The sequence below is a fragment of the Tripterygium wilfordii genome, chromosome 15 (genome assembly GCF_013401445.1).
Source record: "Tripterygium wilfordii isolate XIE 37 chromosome 15, ASM1340144v1, whole genome shotgun sequence".
Classification (NCBI taxonomy): domain Eukaryota; kingdom Viridiplantae; phylum Streptophyta; class Magnoliopsida; order Celastrales; family Celastraceae; genus Tripterygium; species Tripterygium wilfordii.
In genome coordinates this window covers 4,616,029-4,638,132 of record NC_052246.1, presented here as the reverse complement: position 1 = coordinate 4,638,132, position 22,104 = coordinate 4,616,029, and the positions used below count along the sequence as shown (strand labels likewise).

The window sequence follows — 22,104 nt, the reverse complement described above, 5'->3', positions numbered from 1 at the left end:
GTCAAAATGTGTCCTCACGGCACTAGATAGATACAGATGAAAAAAAATTGTAGAAAGTGCATTGAAATTGGAAAAAAAAATGTATTTTAAGTTTTAAAAAATAAGTGAGAGATGGTTCATCATGTCATACTTGTGATAAGCTATAGTCAATTTTTAACAAATGTCCTTAAGGCACTCGTTAACATTATCCTTTAAGAAATAATATATTTTTTCATAAACAATAATGATAGGATTGATAATGTGATATTTCAACGATTGAGTTGGACGCATAGAATTTCATGTGCATCATATATGTGAGACATGTATGGACCCCACCGTAATTCAATTAAATCTTGTGCGTTCAATTCAGTGGTTAGGTGATTGAGATATAACTGTTAAAATAAATTTCACAAATTATAAATTTAAATATAAAATTATGTTTTTTTTTTTAAAAAGGATTTTAAGTTGGGTTTGGGCAAGCCGCCCAGCAAGACAGTCACACTCGTGTTCTCTACTTTTCCCTCCCCGACGGAGAATTAAAGGCGAGTAGAGAAAATCCCAGTTCTCCTTCCTTTCACTCACTACCTAAAAGAGGAACGAGAGCGAGTAATAAAAATCCATAAAACCCCACAAAATCCAAGTTTAGGGACATTTTTAAGGGCAGAAATATACACAATGAAGGGGAAGAAGAAGGCTACTCCGAATCCAAATTACATCGGCTTCATTGTTGAGGCTGAAGCCAGTGATACCGGTGAACTCGATACGCCGTTGCAGCTGCCAGAACAACAACGTGAAGAAAAAGAAGCAGAAGAAGAAGAAGAGGAGGAAGGAGAAGAAGGGGAAGGAGGTGTTGATGGGGAAGAGAGAGAAGGGGATGAAGAGGAAGAGCGTCCAAAGCTCGCTGATGGGTTTTACGAAATCGAAGCTATTCGTCGCAGGCGGGTTCGAAAGGTCACAACTTTCTTTCTATGTTCAATTTATTTTTCTATTGATCGGTATTTTGAGAGAAAGGAAGAATTTTGAATGTTGTCTAGTGGTTGCCAAGATTAATATACATTTTTTTCCGTCTGATTAAACTGATGGGTTTTCTTGCCCTGTTAATTGTTTTTTCCCCTGAACTTTTCTGACTGTTTAATGATGGTGATGATATGCAACAACAGGGTGAACTTCAGTATTTGATCAAATGGTGAGTAAATCCATATTACTTTACGTCCTTTAAGAACTTATACAGCAGTATGATGTTGTTAACTAGACTGATTTCAGATCAAATTTGGTCATGATATGGAATATGGGGTGATCTTTAACTATTGCATTTATGTTTGTTTTGAAGGCGGGGCTGGCCAGAAACTGCCAACACCTGGGAGCCATTAGAGAATTTGCAGTCAATTCCTGATGTTGTTGAAGCTTTCGAAGAGAGGTAAGATTTCTCCACACACACACAAAGCATTATAACTGATCATCTTGTCTCTTTAGTTGTAAACTATATTTGACCACGTGATGCTGGATGCTCGCAATTAGCAGAAGGAAAAATAGATGATGGGTTTCAAACTTAAATTATCCTATGCTTTCCTACTATATATTAGTTGCATTTAGGTTTGGCATACAGATAAATGCTAATTTATTTATTTCTTCTCCCTGTTATTGAAGCCTGCGATCAGGTAAATCTTCTCGAAAACGAAAGCACAAGTATGGGGGTCCTCATAGTCAGCCAAAGAAGAAACAGCCACAATCCTCGGTTTCTGTGTACGATGTAGCAGGTGCTGAAATATCAGTATTGATAAGCCTTGAACCTTTTCTACTCCCAACCACTAAGACCTTACTAATTCTCCTGCTCTGACAGAATTTACAGGTTCAGGTCTTGAAGTAGAGAATAATAGGTATGCCCACAGTGTCAGAACACTTGTGCAAGGTGACGAGAATGGGTTTACTAGAATCCATGGAAGGAAAGATGATAATAAATATGATCTGAAGCTGAGTGAGCTTAAAGGTACATTATCTACTAATGAGGTTAGCACTGATAACCTCGCAGTACATTTCCATGAAGGCAAGGGCCCTGAAGATGACGGTCCAGCAAATGATCTTCCAAAGATTAATCATGGGGAAGCTGTTCAGAGCAATCATCGGACTGGAGCTAGGAAGAGGAAATCTGGTTCTGTCAAGAGATTTAAGCCAGATTCTGCCTGTTGTGAACCTGCTTTTGGCCAGTATTCTTCATCAAATGGCTGTGATGCCCTACTTCCCCCGGTAGGGATTGAAAATCCTGACTTAATCGGAAATGCTTCAAGTCTAATGCCCATATTTGATGGTTCTTTTGTTGCATCGTCTATTACCAAGATCATCAAGCCCATAGGCTATTCAGCTTCTGTGTTGGACAATGTCCAGGACGTATTGGTAACCTTTTTGGCATTGAGGTTTGTCATTGAACTCCTACTTCTAGCACTTTGTTGTACTGATTATATTGGTTTTATCTATTGAACTAAAGCTATTGGGTCAACTTAATTGGATTTTTTACCTGAGTACAATGAGGATAAAATGCATTCTAAGATAGTGTGGACTTTTCCATGTATACTCACATTTCCTTCAGGAATCAAATAAAAATAAAGGACAAAGTGAGCATATAACAATAGTTAAGAAAACAACAGCCTTTAATGTTGAGATTTTTTTCCAAAGATTATGGGCCAAAAACTGAGATTTTATTCTGTTGGAAGGTAGAAGAATAATCCTTGAAAATAAGGCACCTCGTTCTCAACAAAAGTAGTTAGAAAATTATGTACGAGTTCCACTATTCAAAAAGCATAAGTTTATGAGCAAAATGCACTCAAATAAAGTATCATTGAGCCCTGCCTCGAGGATAGAAGCTTTTCGACCATTCCAAGTTATGTTGTCAAAAATTGAACTTCCAGGCTTTGAGTTTCTTTTGTGCTTAATTCGCTATTATCCAAGAAACATCTACATGGAGACCCATCTCCCGATGTTCCTAGCGCAATTATGATATCATAGGATATGATTTATGGATTTTTCTTCTTGCAAGGAAGATACTCTTCAATGTTAATTATTATGATGCCCCCTTCAAAGATCGTCTACAGTAAGGATTTTCTCCCAAGTACCTTTCCAAACAAAAAAAAAAAAAGGAAAACTCTTCCTTCCATTCTCATCTGAATTGTTCAAGAGAACCCAATAATGATTGTTGGCCCTAAAATTCCACCTTTAGAAGCCCTCTAGAGAGATTTGCAAATCAAAGCATAGAAGTTTGTAGAAGAATCTACTTGCTGATCCATGGCTTTCCAATAAAAATGGATGTCCCAGTAACAACCCCATTTGGAATGCTAAAATTGTCTCATATACAATGCTGCTCTTAGTTGTGGCTAGCCATTTTAATTGGTTGCTGTTTATCTGATTCACTTTCTTTTTTTAATTTTTATCTTTATTCCTAGGTCTCTCACCATCATTTGTTGGTTTTAGTAAACTGCATAAACTATGTGCTGGATCTACTTCTAAACCAATACTCCCAACACTTAAATTCTATTGATAAAGTACCTGACAACCTTTGTACCAACTTGTGGTGAAATCTAACCTATTTTTGGCTATAAATTATTTACCTTAAACGAGTAAGATGCTCAAATTTTGTTGCAATCAGAGGTCCTGACCAATTGGCACTTAGTTTAGCTTTGTTAGCCTTATAACTATCCATACCATTCTCAATGTAATTTTAACATGATTTTACTCTTAGAATTCTAAGTTTCCTGAACAGGGCTTACTGAATAAGTTACCTTGTGCAGCTTTCCACATCTGTCGTATTTCAGACCTTAAGAGATTTGCTAGCAGCCCCTCCAAACAAAGGAAATTCTATTAAAGTATCTTTTTCATGCATGTTGTGGTTCTTGCAAATGAATATTTTAGTGATTCTAGTGGATGTACTTATAAATCCACAGGCAAATTGCTTTCCAGGATTTAAGTTTTCATTGTTGCAATTTTTACATGAATTTTCTTCGATCTCTTAGGAAACCGTTCTTTGCTGTGATTTTTTGTGCTGCTTTTCCTTGCTTCACAGGTTTTCCTAAATTCTTGAACATCATACTGATTTGAGATGTGCTTCTTATATACACTTGTTCTTCTTCTGACTATGACTTGATGCTTGTTAGAATTTTACATTACTTGTAATGTGTGTGCGCTGCGCTAGAAGAAAACAAAGATCAACTAACAATAAAAAATAAGAAGCAAGATAAAGAAGAGGTTCCACATAAGCACCCTTTGGTCACTGGCTCTAGCTTGGGTTATATTTGCTTCGATCTTTCAGGAAACCAGTCTTTGCTGCGATGTTTTGTGCTGCTTTTCCTTGCTTCACAGGTTTTCCTAATCTCATGAACATCATACTGATTGGAAATGTGCTTTTTATATACCGTTTTTGTTCTTCTTCTGACTATGACTCACTGCTTGTTAGAATTTCACATACGTGTAATGTGTGCTTGACTAGAAGATAACAAATCAGCTAACAATAAAAAATAAGAAGAAAGATAAAGAAGAGGTTCCACATAAGCACCCTTTGCTCACTGGCCTTAGCCTGGGTTATATTGGCCACTTGACTTTTTCTTGTAATTGCAAATAGAAAACCTTCCCGCTACTTGAGCCAAGCCAGTTGATATCTAGCCAAACTGAGCAATTGTGGTGTTGGAATAGGAACCGAACCATGTGAGACTACCCAAGTGAATTCAACGAAAACAATCTGATCTATAGCTTGCTTGTGATAGTTGATGAAATGAAAACCAGTTATTCAAGACTGGGAAGCTGGGTAGAGTGTTACAGTCTAATGCATATTCATGCATCTTAGGCAAACATTAACATTTTTCAACTTTGCTTAAAAAAGAAGCTTAATGTTCTCTATCTAATTCTATCTTCAATGAACACGGATTGGGATCTTGTAAGTATGGATTTTAATCTATTGAATTTTTTACATTTTCAAATCATTTGATATTTCTGTCGCTACCTGCTCAATAGGTCTGACGGGAAAGAAGTAATGGTAGATAACCAATTTCTCAAGGCTAACAATCCACTTCTGGTAAGTTAATTAATCTTATTGTGTAGTCATTTACGCGCTTTTTTTGATTCTTTACTAATATGTTTGTTCTCCTTTCATGTCAGTTGATCAACTTCTACGAGCAGCATCTCAGGTACAATCCTGCATCATGACTTGGTGGAGGAACTTTTTCAGTCTAGCTGAATCTGCACCGTCTCTCGTTTTTGTATGTACACAGAGCTAGCCGTCATTCTGTAGTTCTAAGAGGTAGAGCAGGATAATGAGCGCCTTGGCACCTTAGTTCACATATTTGCAACCTTTTGATATAGTTTATCCTACAGTCCCCACCGTCTTAGCTTTTTTGTACAATGAAATTATTTGCTACATAGAGATGACTAATCTTTCAGAGTAAAAAAATTTTTAGTTTGAACTCTCCATCTTCACTCTCTCTCTGTGTATCTCTGTCTGCATTATGATCTGTATAAAAAAATTTAGTTGCGCACGCAATGACTTCAACATCAAGGCTAGTGTTGTGATGAATCATGCTGTGGAACCCCCCTTTAGATTACAAAACTGGGGATACCCTTCAATAAAATAATTCCAGAATCAAAATTCTAGGACCTAACCAACCTTCTTGAGCTCATTGAAGACGAGAGATGCCTTTTTATTTATTTTGTTGGTGATGTAGATGTTTGCATCCTGCATGGAAAGATAAACCATATAGATTGATATAATCGTTGCTTCAATTATAGTTATTAAAGTTGGTTGTGTTTGGTCCTAAAATTCCCCTCTATCATATAAAACTACAAATGTGTTATGTAGGATTAGTTAATCTTAAAGAAGATGCCTTGGTTTAGCTAACCATACAAACCCAAAGAACAGAATGATAGTTTCTAAGTCTTATCTGTAAACCCACCTCCTATTATATTTCTCCTCCCTTGCCACCAAGACGGTGCAGAGGATCAATGGTGAGCAGAGGACCATCGCCTTTTGTGCCCTTGCTAGTGGTGGGTGCATTAGGATTGGTTATACTTGGTCCCACCTTGATCTCTTTAATGGACTATGTCCTGCCTTTGTCCGAAGCAAGTGAAGAAGGAAGTCCCTGGATCGCTTGGGGAGGAGAATTTCATACCTTAGTTAATTAGTGTATATTATTCTTTTATGTCTAACTTGCTAGTGCTTGTCCAGTTGCTGTCTTCCTTTTTCTCTCCCTAAGCATGCCCTTCTGTCCTTCAATTCGACAAAGCAGCAGTTCTGGTTACGATGATGAGCTTGGACTAGGATCACTGCTTCTACTTTTCCTCTTTCTGTTTCTGTATAATGTTTTGTGAGTTTGCTCAAACTCCAAAAATTACTGGCTATGTAACAACAGAGACTTTTGCTCAGATTTTATGGAGCAAAAACATGTCCATCACAGAACTCCATATGCAGCAAATCATGGCTTCCCGGACATATTTCTTCGTAAGACACCATTGTAGATCACGGAAGGAAACATACGCAGTGCACATGTTGATGAGATCATAAAACTGGAAAAATCTATGTAGGGAGCTCATTAATCAAGAACATACACATTAGAGTATGCAGGTGGCTCATGCGTGGACCAATATGCAATTCTAAATTGTGAAATCTTTTCAAAACATGATACAGTATGCAACATGAAGCACGAACATACACATCTTCGAAAACAGGAAAATGTTTCGCTGAAAGTTCAAAACTGTGACAAAGTAAAACACTTTGCAACTAATTCTTTGGTATGTTTTTCCCAACAATCTTAGCCGGAGCTATGCGCAATAGATTTCCTGGTTTACCAGGAAGAGCACCTTTAATCATCACAATGCGGAGTTCATTGTCAATTTTCACAATCTTGAGCTTTCGGATCTTTGTCTTGGTTCCACCCATTCTTCCAGGCATTTTCTTCCCCTTGTACACACGACCTGGTGTTGTTCCAGCACCAATAGATCCCAAAGCTCTATGGCTTTTGGAACCATGGGTCATAGGACCCCTTTTGAAATTGTGCCGCTTAATTCCACCTGTGGAGAATTAAGAAAAGTAGGAATCAGGTTCCGGGCTGTGAGGAAATTGTGGTTACTGATACAACAATTCAAATTTAACAAATATTGCCCACAAAGAAAGGAATCGAAAGTGGTGTCTACCTATGTAGGATATGGGACTCTGACTAAGATGCCACAGTTACTAGTAAACTAGGGCAGAGTAAGCATAGCAGGACTCACTGACTGAAGCCAATGCAATGCTGCAAGTGTATGCCATTGCCTAACTAAAAAGAACTAATATTTGTATATTTGCATATGATATCCAAGCCTTTGATATAAGTATATTGCTTTCATTTATCAATGAAAAAAAATCTTTCTTTTGTTAAGAGTGTTTAATTTTCCAGCAGTTGGACAAGAGATGGTTTATCTTCAATCCACTGACACTCCATAACTGCAGCTAAGAGAATAGACAATAATATGATATAACAATTCAGGAATTCGCTGACTTGCATGACATGCGTGGTTCGTGAGCTATTGTGCAGGCCCGATGGTTTATCTAGTGCACACCCGAAGAGTAGTGCCCGTGGGTTCCCACCAAAAAAAGAGAGCCAGGAAATAGCTATTCTTTTTCAAGCACCATATTGTCTAGGCCTCATTGAAGTGAAGATGCCACTAAAACTAATATCTAACATCTTGAGGATACTACGATAATTTGTTCCAATTCGTAAAAGGCAGAAACCAACCACGTTCAAATGATATGCAATCCATGGATCTTGAATTCTACTGAACCAGTCATGCATCTCCTAGCAACAACAACTAGTGTTATGCATCTTTTGGTGAAACATAGAAAAAAAAGGTCTCTGAATCATCATGTCACAGTGTCTTATATACCCAACATCTAACTGCATAATTGTGTTGACTGCCGGTGATTTGTAAAGTCTCTTTAAATTGTGTTCCTTGGCCATGTCAATATTATCGATCAACATGTTAAAAGAATGAAGTCTTCAGTTCAGACCTTTGTAATTCCTAGTATTAACAAAGACAGTGCCTTAAGGCTTAATCATTTTATAAAATACTATACATTCTAGGGCAAAGACCCAGAATTTGGATTGGAAAATATTTCAAATGATAGAATTCATAGCTTTTGTTACAAGTAAATACCCATACATTGACTTGATACCATAGCTGCTAAGGCCGCGAATCAACCCAGATCATGCTACTCGTGAATTCAGTCTGACATAGTTCCGAACTAACACAAACTAAGCAGAACATACAGACATAATTCTCTCTCTGAGACTAGGATATACAAACACCACTACATTACCCTATCCCTTAACCTTCAAGCAAACACAAAGAAACACCCAGACAAACATATTCAAGAAAAATGTACACTTAACCATTTAATATCCTTTCAATGACCCTCAATCCATCACTCAACAACAACATATTACTAGCAGAGATAAACAAAAGTTGTATCCAACTGTAAACAATCCAACACAATTACACAAACAAACAAATAAACAATAAGAGGACTCCAAAAGAAGGGAACACAGATACCTTGAAACCCTTTGCCAATGGTTATTCCAGAGATATCAACAAGGTCCCCCTCCTTGAAAATCTCATCTACAACCAACTTTTGTCCAGACTCAAACCCCTCTATGCTCTGCAACCTGAACTCTTGCAAGTGCCTCATGGGTATGACTCCGGCCTTTTCAAGGTGACCCGTTTCAGGCTTCGTAAGTTTCCGGTCCCTAACCCTCCTGTAACCTACCTGGACGGAGTCATATCCATCGGTGGCCGCCGTCTTGATCTGAGTTACAATATTGCCTTCCCTGAATCCAACTACGGTAACCGGAACAACAGTGCCGTCGGTCTCGAAGTAGGTCATCATGCCCAACTTCGTCCCCATCACGCCAATCCCAGCGTCCATGCTCATTGCCACGATTGGGGAGGTTCTTCTTTGGTTCTCACTGTTGCGGACAAGTGGGTTTTTCGAAAATTTAACAAATGGGTTCCTGGTGAAGGAGAGGAAACTGGATTTCAGTGCGGCAGTGGAGGGGGACGTGGTTTTGGAGAGCTGTACAGACAAAGGTGGAGCATTGTAAAGCCCAACTAGTGCCATGGAGAAGACGCGTGTTCTCCGATCAAAAGCCTCTCTCTTTCGGACTATCTCGCTCGCTCAGACCTGATTGAAGAACAGAGGAGGAGAGGATAAGCAGAGGGGCTCCCCCTTGTATAAGTGTTATCCTAAATACTAAATAGAGGCTAAAATCCTGTGCTCTCAGGAGTATCGGATAAATATATGTATCCGTCATTATTCATTAACCATCCCAAAAGCATCTCAATATGTGTTGTGACAGTAATTTATTAGGCAGCTGAGATACTTCTCATTTTTGTTCGAAATATTTTTTTTCTCAATTTTCAGTTGAAAGAAAATGTTTTATCCATTCAGCAGAAAAAATTTGAAAGAGAGAATTATCACTTGCAAGTTATAACTTTTAAAGAATTCAGACCTAGACTAACCGAATTTACCAGGAAGTTTTCTTGGTTTTGAACCAGTAATACCACAAAAGATACTGCAAGTGCAACTCTGATACAGCAAAAATTATACAAGTGTTCTTACTGTTAAATGTAGAACATACATTAACATCCATAAGCCATATGAGAAGGGGAAAGGAACATATTAACTGCTAGTCATAGTTTTCAACTACACATGAAAGCCTTATGTACTATCTATGAATCAAGTGCTAGCATTGTCATTCTGATACAACAGTTTTATAACCCAGGAGATCTGCGTAAACTGTATGCAGTATGGGTTCAAACAAGTATGCTCCGCAAAATCATGAAGAACTCCGACCCTTTCTTATTTGGTCTCATCTGATCGAATGGAGAGATGAACCTCCCCGGGAGTAGCAGCACTGCGTGCTACTCGCTCCATTTGAATTCCAGCAGAGGAGCTGTCGGTGGTAGTTGTCTGGGTAGAGCCTTCGTTGGCCATCTTTAAGGCTTGATTTCTCTTCGCCTTCTGAGCCCAGCCGACGAGGCCTACTTGCACGTGTTCGTCAAATATTGACTTCTTATAATAACTCCCCATCTTCATTTCAGGCCAAAGAACAGGTAAGATAACGGCTTTCAAAGCGGAAAAAAAAAAAATGTGACATAACAGCTGATGAAGATTTCACCTGTGTCACAATTGCATAAAGTGGCAGGGTACTGTAACTACATAGTACTTGGATGAATACCCTACATGCAAATCAAAAAAGAAAACGAGACCATGAATTACGATGCAATTGTATACAAACGGAACATCAACATCCTAGACAGCATCATAAACACCGAGATTTGATTAAGCACGAGAAGATGAAGTCATAGCGTTTTACCCTATAAGAAGCCTTGGGACTATATAACCTACTTGTCCCATTATGCAGGAGTCAAAACCATATTGAACCTGCAGATTTAAATCGAAAAATATAATTACATCCATCTCAATTATGAAAACAATCAATATAGGAAGGCCTAGTGCAGTAACTCACCCATATCCAGAAGAAAAATGCTATCTCAAAAGCATTTTGGAAGAGAATGAAATGGATCAAGAAGAGGACAATCCGGGGCTCCTTGAACCAAAAGTGATCATCTGACGGTTTCACTACTAATTCCCCTTCTATGGCTATGTGTTTCTCAGCAACCTCGTGAGCCAGCTGTGTGATTACATGCTCCAGCTTAGTTCCCACCGCAAGGAGGAGCTGTAACACTGATTTATGAGTTCAAAACAAACAAAAAAAAATAGAGGAAAATATCATTTTATTGCAACTAGTTCGTCTTCAAGAGGCTCAATAACATGTCAATGGGCGGCAGCTGAAAAGACATGGAAACAACAACTAATTTAACAGCAAAGGAATGCCAGATTTACCTAATATTAACAACTGCAAATTCCATAAGATTAACAGAGGGAAAGGGGAAACAGAAGGATGAAAGAAAAAAAAAAAAAGCTTCAATTATCATAACAGCTGAGGTCTAAAATAACTCGCGCTTCAAGAATTCCAAAACCACGTACAGCTTCAACTTCAACTTCCCAGTACAAATGGAAGTTAAATAGAATAAATGCAACAGGCAGAGAACAAGAGAGGAAACACATGTTTAGTCCACTCACAACAACGGGGATGAATGCTATCCAGAAATATGTATGCCAACCTGCACAAAAACAAAAAATAAATAATAACAAATAACAAAGAACTTTTGATGTTGCGTGCAGAAAATATGATAAAAAACAATATTCTACTATAAGTCTATAATATTCTCCCCAATATTATCAATGAACATGATCAAACCGTGCAGGCCAAATATATCCTTGTTCCACTACTTCTTAGGCTCATACCACTTTGATTTGAGGCGCCCTGCAGTAGATTTTCAACTGCAGGGCCGGCAGTAGGCCACTTTTGATTTTTGACCATCAAAATTTTTAAAAAAATTGAATAAAAATTATAAATATTATGCTTATAGTGTTTAGATTAGCATTGTGAATTTTATGACAAAAGATTGATACAGATACGAAGCATTTTTTACCGCAGGATCAAACACCTATTTTACTTATTCTTATTTGTCAATGAATTTAGTTTTTTCTGCCTTAAAAAACACATGATATTGATCTATACACTAAATACTTTGCATCTACTTATTTTTTTAGAATTTATTAAAATTTAATTAAGCTCTAATTGAACCTACTGCTGCTGCAGGGCCCCCAAACTCCTTTGATTCCGGCTAATGAATCTAAGACATTCTGCGGGTTCCGTCCCTAAACTTCAGTGAGTGATCCTTAAAAAAAAAATTTACGAGGATCGAGGGACATAACATTCACTCTTAAACCTGCATTTACTATGTTCAAACATCCAATTCAGCATATATAAACTTTAATACCCGTGCCCTTATCATGCCACATATCAGGATGGTGACATAAAATGATACAAGACTTCTGAAAAAGGTTTTTCTTCCTTCCTTTTCTCTAAGAGAGATGGGACATAGATTAAAAAGGCACCAAGGATTTAGCCCCCATATACAACCCATGTTAGGGTAAATCTGAATATCAAGTAAGTTAACTTAAGTGAAAGTTTCTACTATGAGAAAACCAAAAGTTAGAGATTAAAAGGTGTTTAATCAGTTAGCATGAACCATTCCCAAAAGGGATTCCATTTCTTAAAGAGCTCTCTTATGCCTTTTTTCGTTCCAATCAACTTATTTATCTCATTGTTGAGATGCAGAAAATCCAAGTAAGCTAGCGGCAGAGCAGGAAGTGTAAAATTATGATGTGTTGATGAGAACAATAAATTAAAATTAAGATAAGAGACACTAAGGATAATAATATATGAAAGTATACATGAGATAATTGATGAATTTCTTACCATTAACATTCAGCAACAAAAATATTACAACAAATATCCAGAGATACCAACTGCAACAGCAGGTAGAAGGGAAGTTGTGGAGCATCAGTAAGCAAATCATCATTGAAGTTCAAGGTAAATCATAAATGAGTCCAAAACCAAAAGTATCATAGCAAAAATATTCTTGCATTTCACTTGCCTTATACCAACAACAATCCTAAAATCATCTTCAAGGGCGCGCATCATATATTTGTGAAAATTAAACTTCAGATTTCCTCTGCAATGAGTCTACATCGAAATAATAAATATGTTACTGACTAGCTACACAAAGTGAACAAAATTGTGCTCACCGAAATTCCAAACAAAGCATCAATTTCAATTAGACACCTTACCATTATGAAACCAAGTCTCAAAGTGATGTAATCTGATTTGGTCACAGATGCATAGAATTGCTTGAAAAGGGCATGCTGAAGAACAAATAACTAAAGAAATATCAGAATCATGGTTACTTTCTCCTCATAAAAACAAAAAAGATTAACTGGCACACTTCGAAAACTTATAGTTGCTCTTTAAGATTAATAGAGCCTATCTTAGGTATGCCTTTTGTTGAGAAATTTTTTTTAAAAAAAAGAAAAAAACAAAATAACAGAAGAAACAAAGCTTAGAGAGAAAAGGAAACAAGAGGGTACTGCATCAAAATTTAGATTCCAAGCCTTCATAAGAACTACCTCTAGTAGCAAGTGAGTTTACCACAAATTCCAAAAGCTGAAGCTAAAATGAAAAGCACTATTTGTATTAAGCCATCCAAAAAATGTCAACATATATTTAGACAGGCTAAGAAACTGAGATTATAGGGAATCTCAAGATGTTTAGGACCACACTGCGCCTTTCAGATTTATGTATATTAAAGATCTTTTGTTTCCATGTGATAAAAGTATACATACAAATCCTGTGTTAAAAGTGACCCAGGATCCTTATCAATAGCAGATAGTCCATAAGTTCAAATACCCATTCCATCTTGATTTGAACATTTACCAAGCATGGATTCTACACTTGATGAAGTGATAATGTCTCAAATTTACTTCTACCTCACTACATAGAAAATTGGAAGATGAAACTGGTAGTATGACTAAATTACGAGAAAAGATAATTTGTTCCCAATATGCACTGTCTGTCTTAAATTCTTAATTGATAAACAATCAAAATATGGCAGATAAGTTAAATAAAAAATGAGATCGAAACTCACCACCCAACCTAGCAGAGCTTTAGTTTTACCAACACCTAGAAAATGATCTCTTATAAATGCATGTTGTTGGACATGGGTAACCTTCTTCTTTAAAACTGCATCAACAGAAAGGATGGGTAGAAGCAAATGATAATAAAAATAACAACAGTTGAGTACTTCAAACAAACAGATCCCTCACAACTTCAACCAACTAGCTGTGGATGACTAATCTTTCAAATTCAAGGCATACAAACATATGGAGAATGCATAAACTAGTCAACATATGTATGAAGAATAAGATGCCAAATCAACAATAATGCTTACCATGCTCTGAATTATAATCTTCTTTTGCAATGGAATCCTCCCAGTGCTTCCATTGTCGTATCTACAGCAAGAAAGAAAAAAAAAAAAAAACAACTTCGAGTAGTTTCTTAACCATAACAAATTAAAGAGCATGCCAAATCTGTTTAATAAACACTCACCTTCGCTCCTCCAAAACAAACAGTGAGAACACAGAAAGTCACATGGACAATGGCTAGGACAAAGATAAAAATATGAAGATGATGTAACCCTTCAACTGATAGCAAGGGAACCTTACCCTGATGAAAAGAAAGTAAATGGTCAGAGCACTAAGAGCTACTTTATTTATCCATCTACTTATAACACCTAAATAATCACAAAATTATGAATTATGAAGAAAAAAATTCAATTGAAATGTGTCAAATAATCAGAAATAAGATCATAAGTTCACTGAACAACAATGAAAAATTCAACTTAGGTATAGGGCCAAATATTGTTACCAATAAAATGGGAAGTCCAAAACCACATCACAAAAGATAACATCAGAAACTCCTAGTTTCTGTTCCTTTTCCTTAATGTCAACTTAACATAGCAAACTCCGTACTACAAGATTGCAACCTAAGGAACATCAGACAAATTATAACCACAGGATTTATACCTTCCGTGCACAGTAACCCAGCTGTGATGCTGAGGCTTCTTCAGATAAGAGGCGCCTGGCCACCCCAGGAATGGCAGTGGAAAAGAAGCTCTGGAAATGTGAGGTTGTATTAGCATGTGGACTGGATGCTTCTCCTTCTGCTTCTGAGTTGGGGAGTTTGCAGGGAAGCATGTGCCTGACAATATCCCTTGGGATACAGAATTTGGATATAGCACTCTGAAATACCGTCAGCAGCAATGATATAAAACCCAACAGCATCAACTCTGCATCCAAATTACACTCAATTTCACAAACCCAGGTTTGAATACACCATCCACATCCACCCATATACTCATCAAAAATTGGTAATACAAAAATATAAGCAGTAGTTAAACGCACAGACTTCACCATTTTGGCTTCAAATCCATCACCACTACAACATTCCCATATTTGCCATTTCACATATACATACACGCACAAAATTGCATTAATACCTACACATCCAAATCACATACACAGAGCAACTTTTCTGTTTTACTGGACATGATTCACATTTCACGACAAGATCACCTAAAGAGAAACCATGCACAAAAAGTAAACAAAGAATGGCATCATCTTTCAAAGTCAATATACAATTAATTTTGAGAAATGAAAAGATTCGTGTCACTCAGTGTCACTCGCACAAATAGATATGCAGATGGGCATAACCTACCAATCCCTGCATCTCTCTTTCACCAAAAACGCAAGCATACAATACCTTACATGAATACAAATTGCAATCTCACTTAGCCATGTAATTATGGAATTCCCAGAGAGAGAAAGACACCTTCTTTAACTTTTTGAAGGGCTTCATAGAGGGGCTTCTGGTTCTTATTCTTGAGGTATTTGCCAGCGTAGTGAAGGATCCGCTCCACCGCTAGAGAGATGGCCACAATCACAGTGCACACGAGGGCTACCACCCATGTGGGTGTGAACTCTAACGTCGTTTCTTCTTCTTCACTGCCACCACTCATTCTCTCTCTCTCTCTCTCTCACCCACACACACTCTCTCTCACACACAAAACAATATAATATTACCAGGAGATCAAGGAGATGATATCTCTCGGTTTAGATTGCGATGCTTGTTAAAATCATGCAAACAAAAATTAAATCTGTCTTTTTTTGTTGCTTATGTCTTAATTCTGATATAAATATAATATCTAATCATTTAAATTTTATTATTTATTTACTGTGCTTTAATTTATGTTTAGATATTTATTTTTGAATGAAAATTTTAATTTTTTATGACTAATTTTAAAAATAGAAAATTGTTGTCCAATCACGTTTGAGAATTTTATTTTTCTCTTTTAAGGCAATAACCCCTTTTTGACTACTTGTAACCAATGCTTGAAATTATTTTATTTAGCCTTTTAAATACCGACAAATTTTAAATGGGAAGCTCTATTTTTCTTGATAAAGAGGAGAATATATTTTATTTTTTTAATTTTATTTTGTCTCCCGGCTTTATCTATTGGATAACCAAAAGTAACCGTTGATATTGATTTGGCAAAATGCAAAATAAATATACCAAAAATCAATTATGTTTTATTTATTTATTAGGGAGTTAAAAATCTAAAGGGTCACCAGACTCTTCGAAAACTGATTTTTATTTAGCCATGCCTGACTGGTAAGGGTAGCCTGAATTGTTTCTATCATGAAATATTCTTTTTCGTCATTGAATTGACACCAATCTTAATAAAATTTACAAGAGTTTGAATATTTATATTTATCTTCATTTAATTAACCAAAAGCAATCACTATCATTATTATCAAAAAATTGAGAGAGAAATTTATTAGCTTTCCATTACTAATTATACATTATTGACTTAAGTCTGCCCCGAGACAGTGTTATTCAGGTACATTTCAATGTTAATTCAATGTTTGTTCTTCAATTTTGTGGGCCGCTCACGCGACGCTAGCTGTAAGAAGAAGAAGACTTCTTGTAATAAATCACGCCATTAATTCATGCCTCATTTCTTGTTGTCAATGGAGAGAGTAATTGGGGCCAATTAATGGTTTAGGAGTTTGTTATCATATGAAAGGGGGTTCCACCACCATAGAAAGAAAAATAAAAGGCACATTGATTTTAATAGAAAAAGAAAAACTGTCTTTTCACTAAGAATGCTGAGCACATGGATATTTTTTGTTTTATTAGTCTATTTTTCATAATTCAAAATTTTCAGATCCACCAATCACTGGCAATGCTCATATTTTAAGGTATTTGGGGGGCATCAAGTATTTATTCCACTTCATCCATATGAAGAAGGCTCTTCCATCAACTTTTTTGGGCTTTGTAGATTAGATAAACTAATAAACCCATAAGCCCAATTATAGTTCATAATGGGTCCATGTTTTCAGCCCAAACAAGTTAAGTAGGCCTAGTGTAGAAGCCCAACAAACACAAGGAGTCTAGGCCTATTTTTGCCACTCCATATTGGGGAACTAAGCGAGAGTTATTGTTGTTTGGCGCGTTTGAAGATTGCATTGAGAAGAGTCTCCACTGGTTTTCTCTCTCGTCTCCGATCAATCAATCAAATCTTGATCTTTGAATAATTGTTTCAGAAAACCGAAGATTTTATTTTTAATGGATTTGGATTTGGAGAATTTGGCGGCTGGGTATCGCTTCAACCCAACTGCAGAGGAGCTCCTAATGCAATACCTTTGCCCTCGCCGGAGCTACATGCCCGTCCCCTGTGGCGACCGTATCGTAAAGGACGTTGAACTGTACGGTAAAGAAAACCCGTGGACTCTATTTGGAGTCACCGATGAGTCACAAGAATGTTGCTTTTTCGTCTTCACCTATTTAAAGAAACTCTCTGGGGAAAACGGCAGACCAAGACCCAACGAGAGGAAAATTCGAAGGGCCGGCTCGGGGGTTTGGACTAGCCGGAGAGTAAATGATGTGAAAGACAGTGAAGGAAACGTTATTGGTGTTGATCGGTACTATTTCTTCTCTACAGGGGAGGACAAGAAGAAGAATGTTCATGGTCGCTGGACTATGCACGAGGGTTTGTCTTCTTGATTCAGAAGGTCGTTGTTTGGGTGGTGTAGTTATTTGTATTGTTGCTTGCAACACCCAGATTGTAATCAAGCACACTGCCTCCGGGATAAGACCCCAGGACCCTGCTCAAGGTTCCTGATGGTTCGGAAGTAGGTTTGTTCTAAGTATTCACTGACCTGAAAAGCAATCCGAAAGGAAAGGAAAGCGAGTTCAAAGAAAAGCCGTTCTGGGTTTCGTTTATTCGATTGATACTTGAGTTTCAAGGGAGAAGAATGAACGGTAACTAGACCATGCACGGGTATTCTCTTGCTGTTGGACATGGAGGTTCTCTACTTGATGAGAAGGTTGTTTGCGTGTGGTCGGAATGTCGGATGCAACACCCAAATCTGCATTGAACGCTCTGTTTCTAGAAATTCCAACAAGAAGAAGAGCAGAATAATGCCTCCTCCAGTCCTTGGGCCTCACAAAACTAGCAAAGGCCAGTCAAAGACATTGGGCCTCACAAAACTAGCAAAGGCCCATCAAGGGCCTTTCACGACGAAAAATAGTTGGTTAAGTTGATAAGTTCATCAGAGGATCACGCGGGGATGCTTATACTGGTAGCCAATCGTTCGCTCGTCCGCCGGTCAATACCCGACCCGCCACTTGCCCTGTGCTTCCGGCCTCCCTGCACTTGAATATCTAGGGTTTTCTTCAATCTATGTCGTCAGTATGTGCATGCGATCTTCTCCTTCTCTAACAAATTCTACTGCGTAACGCAAGTTACCACTTCAAGAAATTTTTGTATCATCGGCGAAATGATTGATTTTTTTTTATTCTGCGATATTTTTATGATTTTTGTTTTCTTGTCTTCGATTTATTGTTTGTTTGTTCATCTTTTTGTTCGTAGTTGCTGATCTTGTGAATCGTCAGACTTTTTCTTCTGAATGAGCCTAACTTGCTGAAGAGAGGTACGATTTTCATGGATATATATGTTTGGAAGGATTGGGACTAATTTATTTTTTCCTCAATAGATTTATATATCAACTATCAAGAGATATGTGGATGTTTTATGTACATAGAGAGTTTCTGTGATTGAAATGTTTCTGAGAACAGGTCTCGTGTGTATGGTAATAGTTTGCATTGTATGTTGGCGTTAGTATGCGCTGAGTAAGAACTTGATATATAGCAAAATGGTGGTTCTCACTCTTACGGCTTTCGAATTTTCGATGAGGTTTGTGTTTGTACGATTGAAATAGGAAGTCATTGTTATATTGCATTGGTCACTAGCAAAGGGTAATCAAGTAGCTTATTTAGGTTCCAAAATATACTTTCTTGTAATATTTATTTGACTCGTGATCAATTATTCATTTCCCAATTTTGATGTATTTTAGATTGTAAATTGGAAAGATGTCTTCAAAGAATTTTCGAGGAAGTGTTGCGGAGAAATCTTTGTCACGTGAAGAGCAACTGGCAAAGGTAATTCTGCAGAAAATATTGTCTATGTGTTTTGTTTTAGTATTACAATTTTTTTCATCATCGGCTATAAGTTAACATTGATAGGTTCCTGTGATTTGGATCTTTTGACTAAAACATCGATGTGGTGCTGTTTAGTTTTGATCTTGCTAGTGCTTTTGATGAGGTTGGATTTGAAAATAAATGGTCTTTTACATTAGATATTTTTGGGGGAAAGAAGCTCGCATCTGAGAATTGAATTTCAGTGGCATGATGAAGTATTAAAGGCGAACAATTGGTCTTCCTTAATTCCTTTCCTTTCAGGATTGATCTTTTTTTAGTAAAGAATGTTGTGAGAGGATTAATATAATTGTCTCCAATTCTTTTCAGATCAATGATGTTAGAAAGATGATAGGTCCTATTGCTGATAAGCTTCCAGTTCTTTGTTCTGAAGCATCAATATCAAGATACCTCAGAGCAAGGAACTGGAATACAAAGAAGGCTGGCAAAATGCTCAAGGGAACTTTGAAATGGACGCTGGAATACAAGCCTGAGAAGATCCGATGGGTATGTATGTATCTTATCTTTTCAGTTGATTGCAATGATGAAATTAGTAATTCCTGAGTAGTTCCCAGCTTCAATTGCAAAACATGAAAACATAACAAATTCAAGCTAATCCTTTGGTGGTGTTCAATATGATTTAGCTATTGGATTCTACTTATGCCCTTCCTTTGTCTGAATGGTAGTACAACACTCCCAGATAGGGTGCTCGGAGGCTATCTACTTCTCAATTCTCATCTCCTTTGGCTTCTTGGTAGATAAATGTGTTACCAATACCATCGTTTTACAGGGAAACAATGTCATACCTAATTTTTGCTATAACTATTACCTCATGTATTTCTTTTTATCATTTTGTGATTTACTGAATATTATCACAGAATGAGTGATGCAGCTCAATATATGGCGCTCTTAAACTTCCTCAACAGGATTGGTATTATAAAAATGCTAATATAAGCTGCAGTACTTGACTCTGTGTGTGATATCTGAAATAAACTTTTGTCATACATGTAGGAAGACATTGCTGAAGAAGCTAAGACTGGAAAAATTTATCGGGCTGATTATCGTGACAAGCATGGAAGAATTGTTCTTGTCATGAGACCTGGATTTCAGGTAGATATACTAGTTTTGAATATGTATTTATTGTTCTTTTGCAGGTTTTAATTGTTCTTCTTTATCAGATTTTGATTTGTTTCTTTATCAGAATACGACCTCAACAGAAGGCCAGATCAGGTATTTGGTTTATTGCATGGAGAATGCCGTAATGAATACAAATCCAGATCAGGAACAGATGGTATGGCTGATAGATTTTCAACAGTGGACAATGTCCAGCATATCTGTGAAGGTCACCCGGGAAACAGCCCATGTCTTGCAGGACCATTACCCTGAGCGACTAGGACTCGCCATCCTCTATAATCCCCCAAAAATATTTGAATCATTTTGGAAGGTATGTCATAATAATGCAGTCTTTATATCAGGTTTCATATTGAGTATTGTTCTTGGATCTCCTTTAATTGTGTTGTGTTGTGCTGCAATAATAAATTCTCGTGGTCTACTTGATTTTATAAATAACGAGCAATGCATTTTGCAACATTATGTAGTCATTGCGTATGGGCAAGGCAATAGAGTCAAAGAACGATTCTTAATCTATTGTTGTATTCACTATTTGAGGTCCAAGTGTCCAACCCTTAAGAACGCTATGGAGGTGCTACAATGAAGTAAAATTGAATACAAGATAATTCATCTCTTAGCAGTTAGATAAATCATGTCAACTTAGTGCCAGTTGCAATACAACAAGTATCTAACCCTTTATTTATTTATTCTATCACAGGTGGTGAAACCATTTCTTGAGACCAAGACATATAAGAAAGTGAAGTTTGTCTATTCAGATGATCCACAAAGCCTGAAGCCGATGGAAGAGATTTTTGACATGGATAAGCTGGAATGCTCTTTTGGTGGGAAAAATACTGCTGTATTTAATTATGAAATTTATGCAGACAGAATGAAGGAGGATGACAAGAAGATAACTTTTACTGCTTCTGGTTGTCCTTCGCCAATTTATCAACATTCTATTGAGGCTGCATCACAGCACACAGAGTCAATGGCTTTAGAGAATGTATCTGATGCTTCTGATGAGGATGGACACTCGTGTAGTGACGAGCTAGATAATTTAAACTTGGAGAGAGTTGATAAGAGTACACAAGGTGTGGGACTTGGTTGCACGGAAGTTGGAAATGATGAAGAAGAAGTCGCGAGGGAAACGAAAACAAGTGAACTGACTTGATTGTGCAAATTCTGATAGTGTTGATTACAAAAGGAGGAGCCATAATGCTTGGCCTTGTTATATCTTTATGTATATGCAATTAATGTATTATGTCTGTTGCTGAATAAATGGAATAAAATTCATGGCTGCAGTCTGGCAGTGCCAACGCGGAATTTGTTCAAGTCTGTTGATCTTCCTGTATCCACTGCTCAATCTCCTCTGCTTTCAAATCTTCTACCTCCTCTGCTCCTAAACATGGCTGTTGAGAAAAGCATATACTGCATAACATAACTGATGACTACATGTATTCCTGTTGTATTAATTAATTTGCTTATTTATTTCATTTGAAGTCATGATTTGTAGTGTATTCTACTGCTTCATCTATCTGAAACTACAGAGTGTTTCTGGGAATTCATTTTTGGAAGTCTTGGTCCAATCTTTTACTACAAATGGAAAATGAAAAAACATTCATAGTTCAATGCATCAAAACTTGATTTCTAGATGCAACAAGATCAACAATCATCAGATTTGAATCCCCTAAAAGGTTCAAAGGAAGCTAAATAACCAAAATAGACCAAATCCAAACCTAAATAGTTTAATGCAAAAGTGAATCTGAACCTACCAAACCGATTTGATTAATTATTAAACAAAATAATAGCAAACAACATGAGAAGGGTTTGTGGCCTTCACAATATTCCAGCTGCCCAACTTGGAAAGAAAACAAGACCCCAACTTTATCCAAGAAAAGCAATGATAATCCCACACACATACTTGGACAAGTGTCTAACG

General features: G+C 37.1%; 5 protein-coding genes across 7 annotated transcripts; 3 read left to right on the top strand and 2 right to left on the bottom strand.

Annotated features, from left to right (window-relative positions):
* Positions 1-474: 474 nt before the first annotated feature.
* Positions 475-5,430, top strand: LOC120015974 (chromo domain-containing protein LHP1-like). 2 transcript variants are annotated; one of them, XM_038868513.1, is made up of 7 exons: positions 475-930; positions 1,140-1,165; positions 1,310-1,396; positions 1,627-1,736; positions 1,829-2,390; positions 4,975-5,035; positions 5,119-5,430. In XM_038868513.1, the coding sequence occupies exons 1-7, from the start codon at positions 655-657 to the stop codon at positions 5,164-5,166; spliced, it is 1,170 nt and encodes a 389-aa protein (XP_038724441.1). In that variant the 5' UTR covers positions 475-654; the 3' UTR covers positions 5,167-5,430. The 2 variants fall into 2 exon arrangements, with proteins under 2 accessions (XP_038724441.1, XP_038724440.1); XM_038868512.1 differs by having other exon boundaries at positions 1,820-2,390.
* Positions 5,431-6,572: 1,142 nt separating this feature from the next.
* LOC120015968 (50S ribosomal protein L3, chloroplastic) lies at positions 6,573-9,213 on the bottom strand. Its single transcript, XM_038868502.1, has 2 exons — positions 8,542-9,213; positions 6,573-7,023 (listed from the first exon to the last, which is right to left on the bottom strand). The coding sequence occupies exons 1-2, from the start codon at positions 9,104-9,106 to the stop codon at positions 6,734-6,736; spliced, it is 855 nt and encodes a 284-aa protein (XP_038724430.1). The 5' UTR covers positions 9,107-9,213; the 3' UTR covers positions 6,573-6,733.
* Positions 9,214-9,549: 336 nt separating this feature from the next.
* LOC120017056 (MLO-like protein 1) lies at positions 9,550-15,658 on the bottom strand. 2 transcript variants are annotated; one of them, XM_038870115.1, is made up of 13 exons: positions 15,348-15,658; positions 14,543-14,805; positions 14,067-14,183; positions 13,909-13,969; positions 13,606-13,700; positions 12,752-12,841; positions 12,559-12,647; positions 12,381-12,430; positions 11,135-11,175; positions 10,518-10,727; positions 10,365-10,432; positions 10,167-10,227; positions 9,550-10,078 (listed from the first exon to the last, which is right to left on the bottom strand). In XM_038870115.1, exons 1-13 carry the CDS (start codon positions 15,532-15,534, stop codon positions 9,848-9,850), a joined length of 1,563 nt encoding a protein of 520 aa, XP_038726043.1. In that variant the 5' UTR covers positions 15,535-15,658; the 3' UTR covers positions 9,550-9,847. The 2 variants fall into 2 exon arrangements, with proteins under 2 accessions (XP_038726043.1, XP_038726044.1); XM_038870116.1 differs by having other exon boundaries at positions 12,752-12,826.
* Positions 15,659-17,144: 1,486 nt separating this feature from the next.
* Positions 17,145-17,700, top strand: LOC120017326 (NAC domain-containing protein JA2-like). The gene is made up of 2 exons (XM_038870502.1): positions 17,145-17,568; positions 17,612-17,700. Exons 1-2 carry the CDS (start codon positions 17,145-17,147, stop codon positions 17,698-17,700), a joined length of 513 nt encoding a protein of 170 aa, XP_038726430.1.
* Positions 17,701-18,110: 410 nt separating this feature from the next.
* LOC119980127 (phosphatidylinositol transfer protein 3-like) lies at positions 18,111-21,664 on the top strand. Its single transcript, XM_038822789.1, has 7 exons — positions 18,111-18,270; positions 18,451-18,511; positions 18,935-19,019; positions 19,386-19,562; positions 20,067-20,165; positions 20,257-20,499; positions 20,884-21,664. Exons 3-7 carry the CDS (start codon positions 18,951-18,953, stop codon positions 21,334-21,336), a joined length of 1,041 nt encoding a protein of 346 aa, XP_038678717.1. The 5' UTR covers positions 18,111-18,270; positions 18,451-18,511; positions 18,935-18,950; the 3' UTR covers positions 21,337-21,664.
* The last annotated feature ends 440 nt before the right edge of the window (positions 21,665-22,104 follow it).

What these genes read in the sequence shown, in the direction of transcription:
- LOC120015974 (XM_038868512.1), top strand. Translation starts at nt 655, where the DNA reads ATGAAGGGGAAGAAGAAGGCTACTCCGAATCCAAATTACATCGGCTTC. An exon ending in GTCGCAGGCGGGTTCGAAAG is followed by an intron (nt 931 to 1,139) that starts GTCACAACTTTC and finishes ATGCAACAACAG; the next exon opens with GGTGAACTTCAGTATTTGAT. An exon ending in CTTCAGTATTTGATCAAATG is followed by an intron (nt 1,166 to 1,309) that starts GTGAGTAAATCC and finishes TTTGTTTTGAAG; the next exon opens with GCGGGGCTGGCCAGAAACTG.
- LOC120015968 (XM_038868502.1), bottom strand. Translation starts at nt 9,106, where the DNA reads ATGGCACTAGTTGGGCTTTACAATGCTCCACCTTTGTCTGTACAGCTC. An exon ending in CATTGGCAAAGGGTTTCAAG is followed by an intron (nt 7,024 to 8,541) that starts GTATCTGTGTTC and finishes AATTCTCCACAG; the next exon opens with GTGGAATTAAGCGGCACAAT.
- LOC120017056 (XM_038870115.1), bottom strand. Translation starts at nt 15,534, where the DNA reads ATGAGTGGTGGCAGTGAAGAAGAAGAAACGACGTTAGAGTTCACACCC. An exon ending in TGAGACTTGGTTTCATAATG is followed by an intron (nt 12,648 to 12,751) that starts GTAAGGTGTCTA and finishes ATTTCGATGTAG; the next exon opens with ACTCATTGCAGAGGAAATCT. An exon ending in TTTATGCAATTGTGACACAG is followed by an intron (nt 10,079 to 10,166) that starts GTGAAATCTTCA and finishes CCTGAAATGAAG; the next exon opens with ATGGGGAGTTATTATAAGAA.
- LOC120017326 (XM_038870502.1), top strand. Translation starts at nt 17,145, where the DNA reads ATGGATTTGGATTTGGAGAATTTGGCGGCTGGGTATCGCTTCAACCCA. An exon ending in TCGCTGGACTATGCACGAGG is followed by an intron (nt 17,569 to 17,611) that starts GTTTGTCTTCTT and finishes TGGGTGGTGTAG; the next exon opens with TTATTTGTATTGTTGCTTGC.
- LOC119980127 (XM_038822789.1), top strand. Translation starts at nt 18,951, where the DNA reads ATGTCTTCAAAGAATTTTCGAGGAAGTGTTGCGGAGAAATCTTTGTCA. An exon ending in AGCCTGAGAAGATCCGATGG is followed by an intron (nt 19,563 to 20,066) that starts GTATGTATGTAT and finishes TCATACATGTAG; the next exon opens with GAAGACATTGCTGAAGAAGC. An exon ending in TATTTGAATCATTTTGGAAG is followed by an intron (nt 20,500 to 20,883) that starts GTATGTCATAAT and finishes ATTCTATCACAG; the next exon opens with GTGGTGAAACCATTTCTTGA.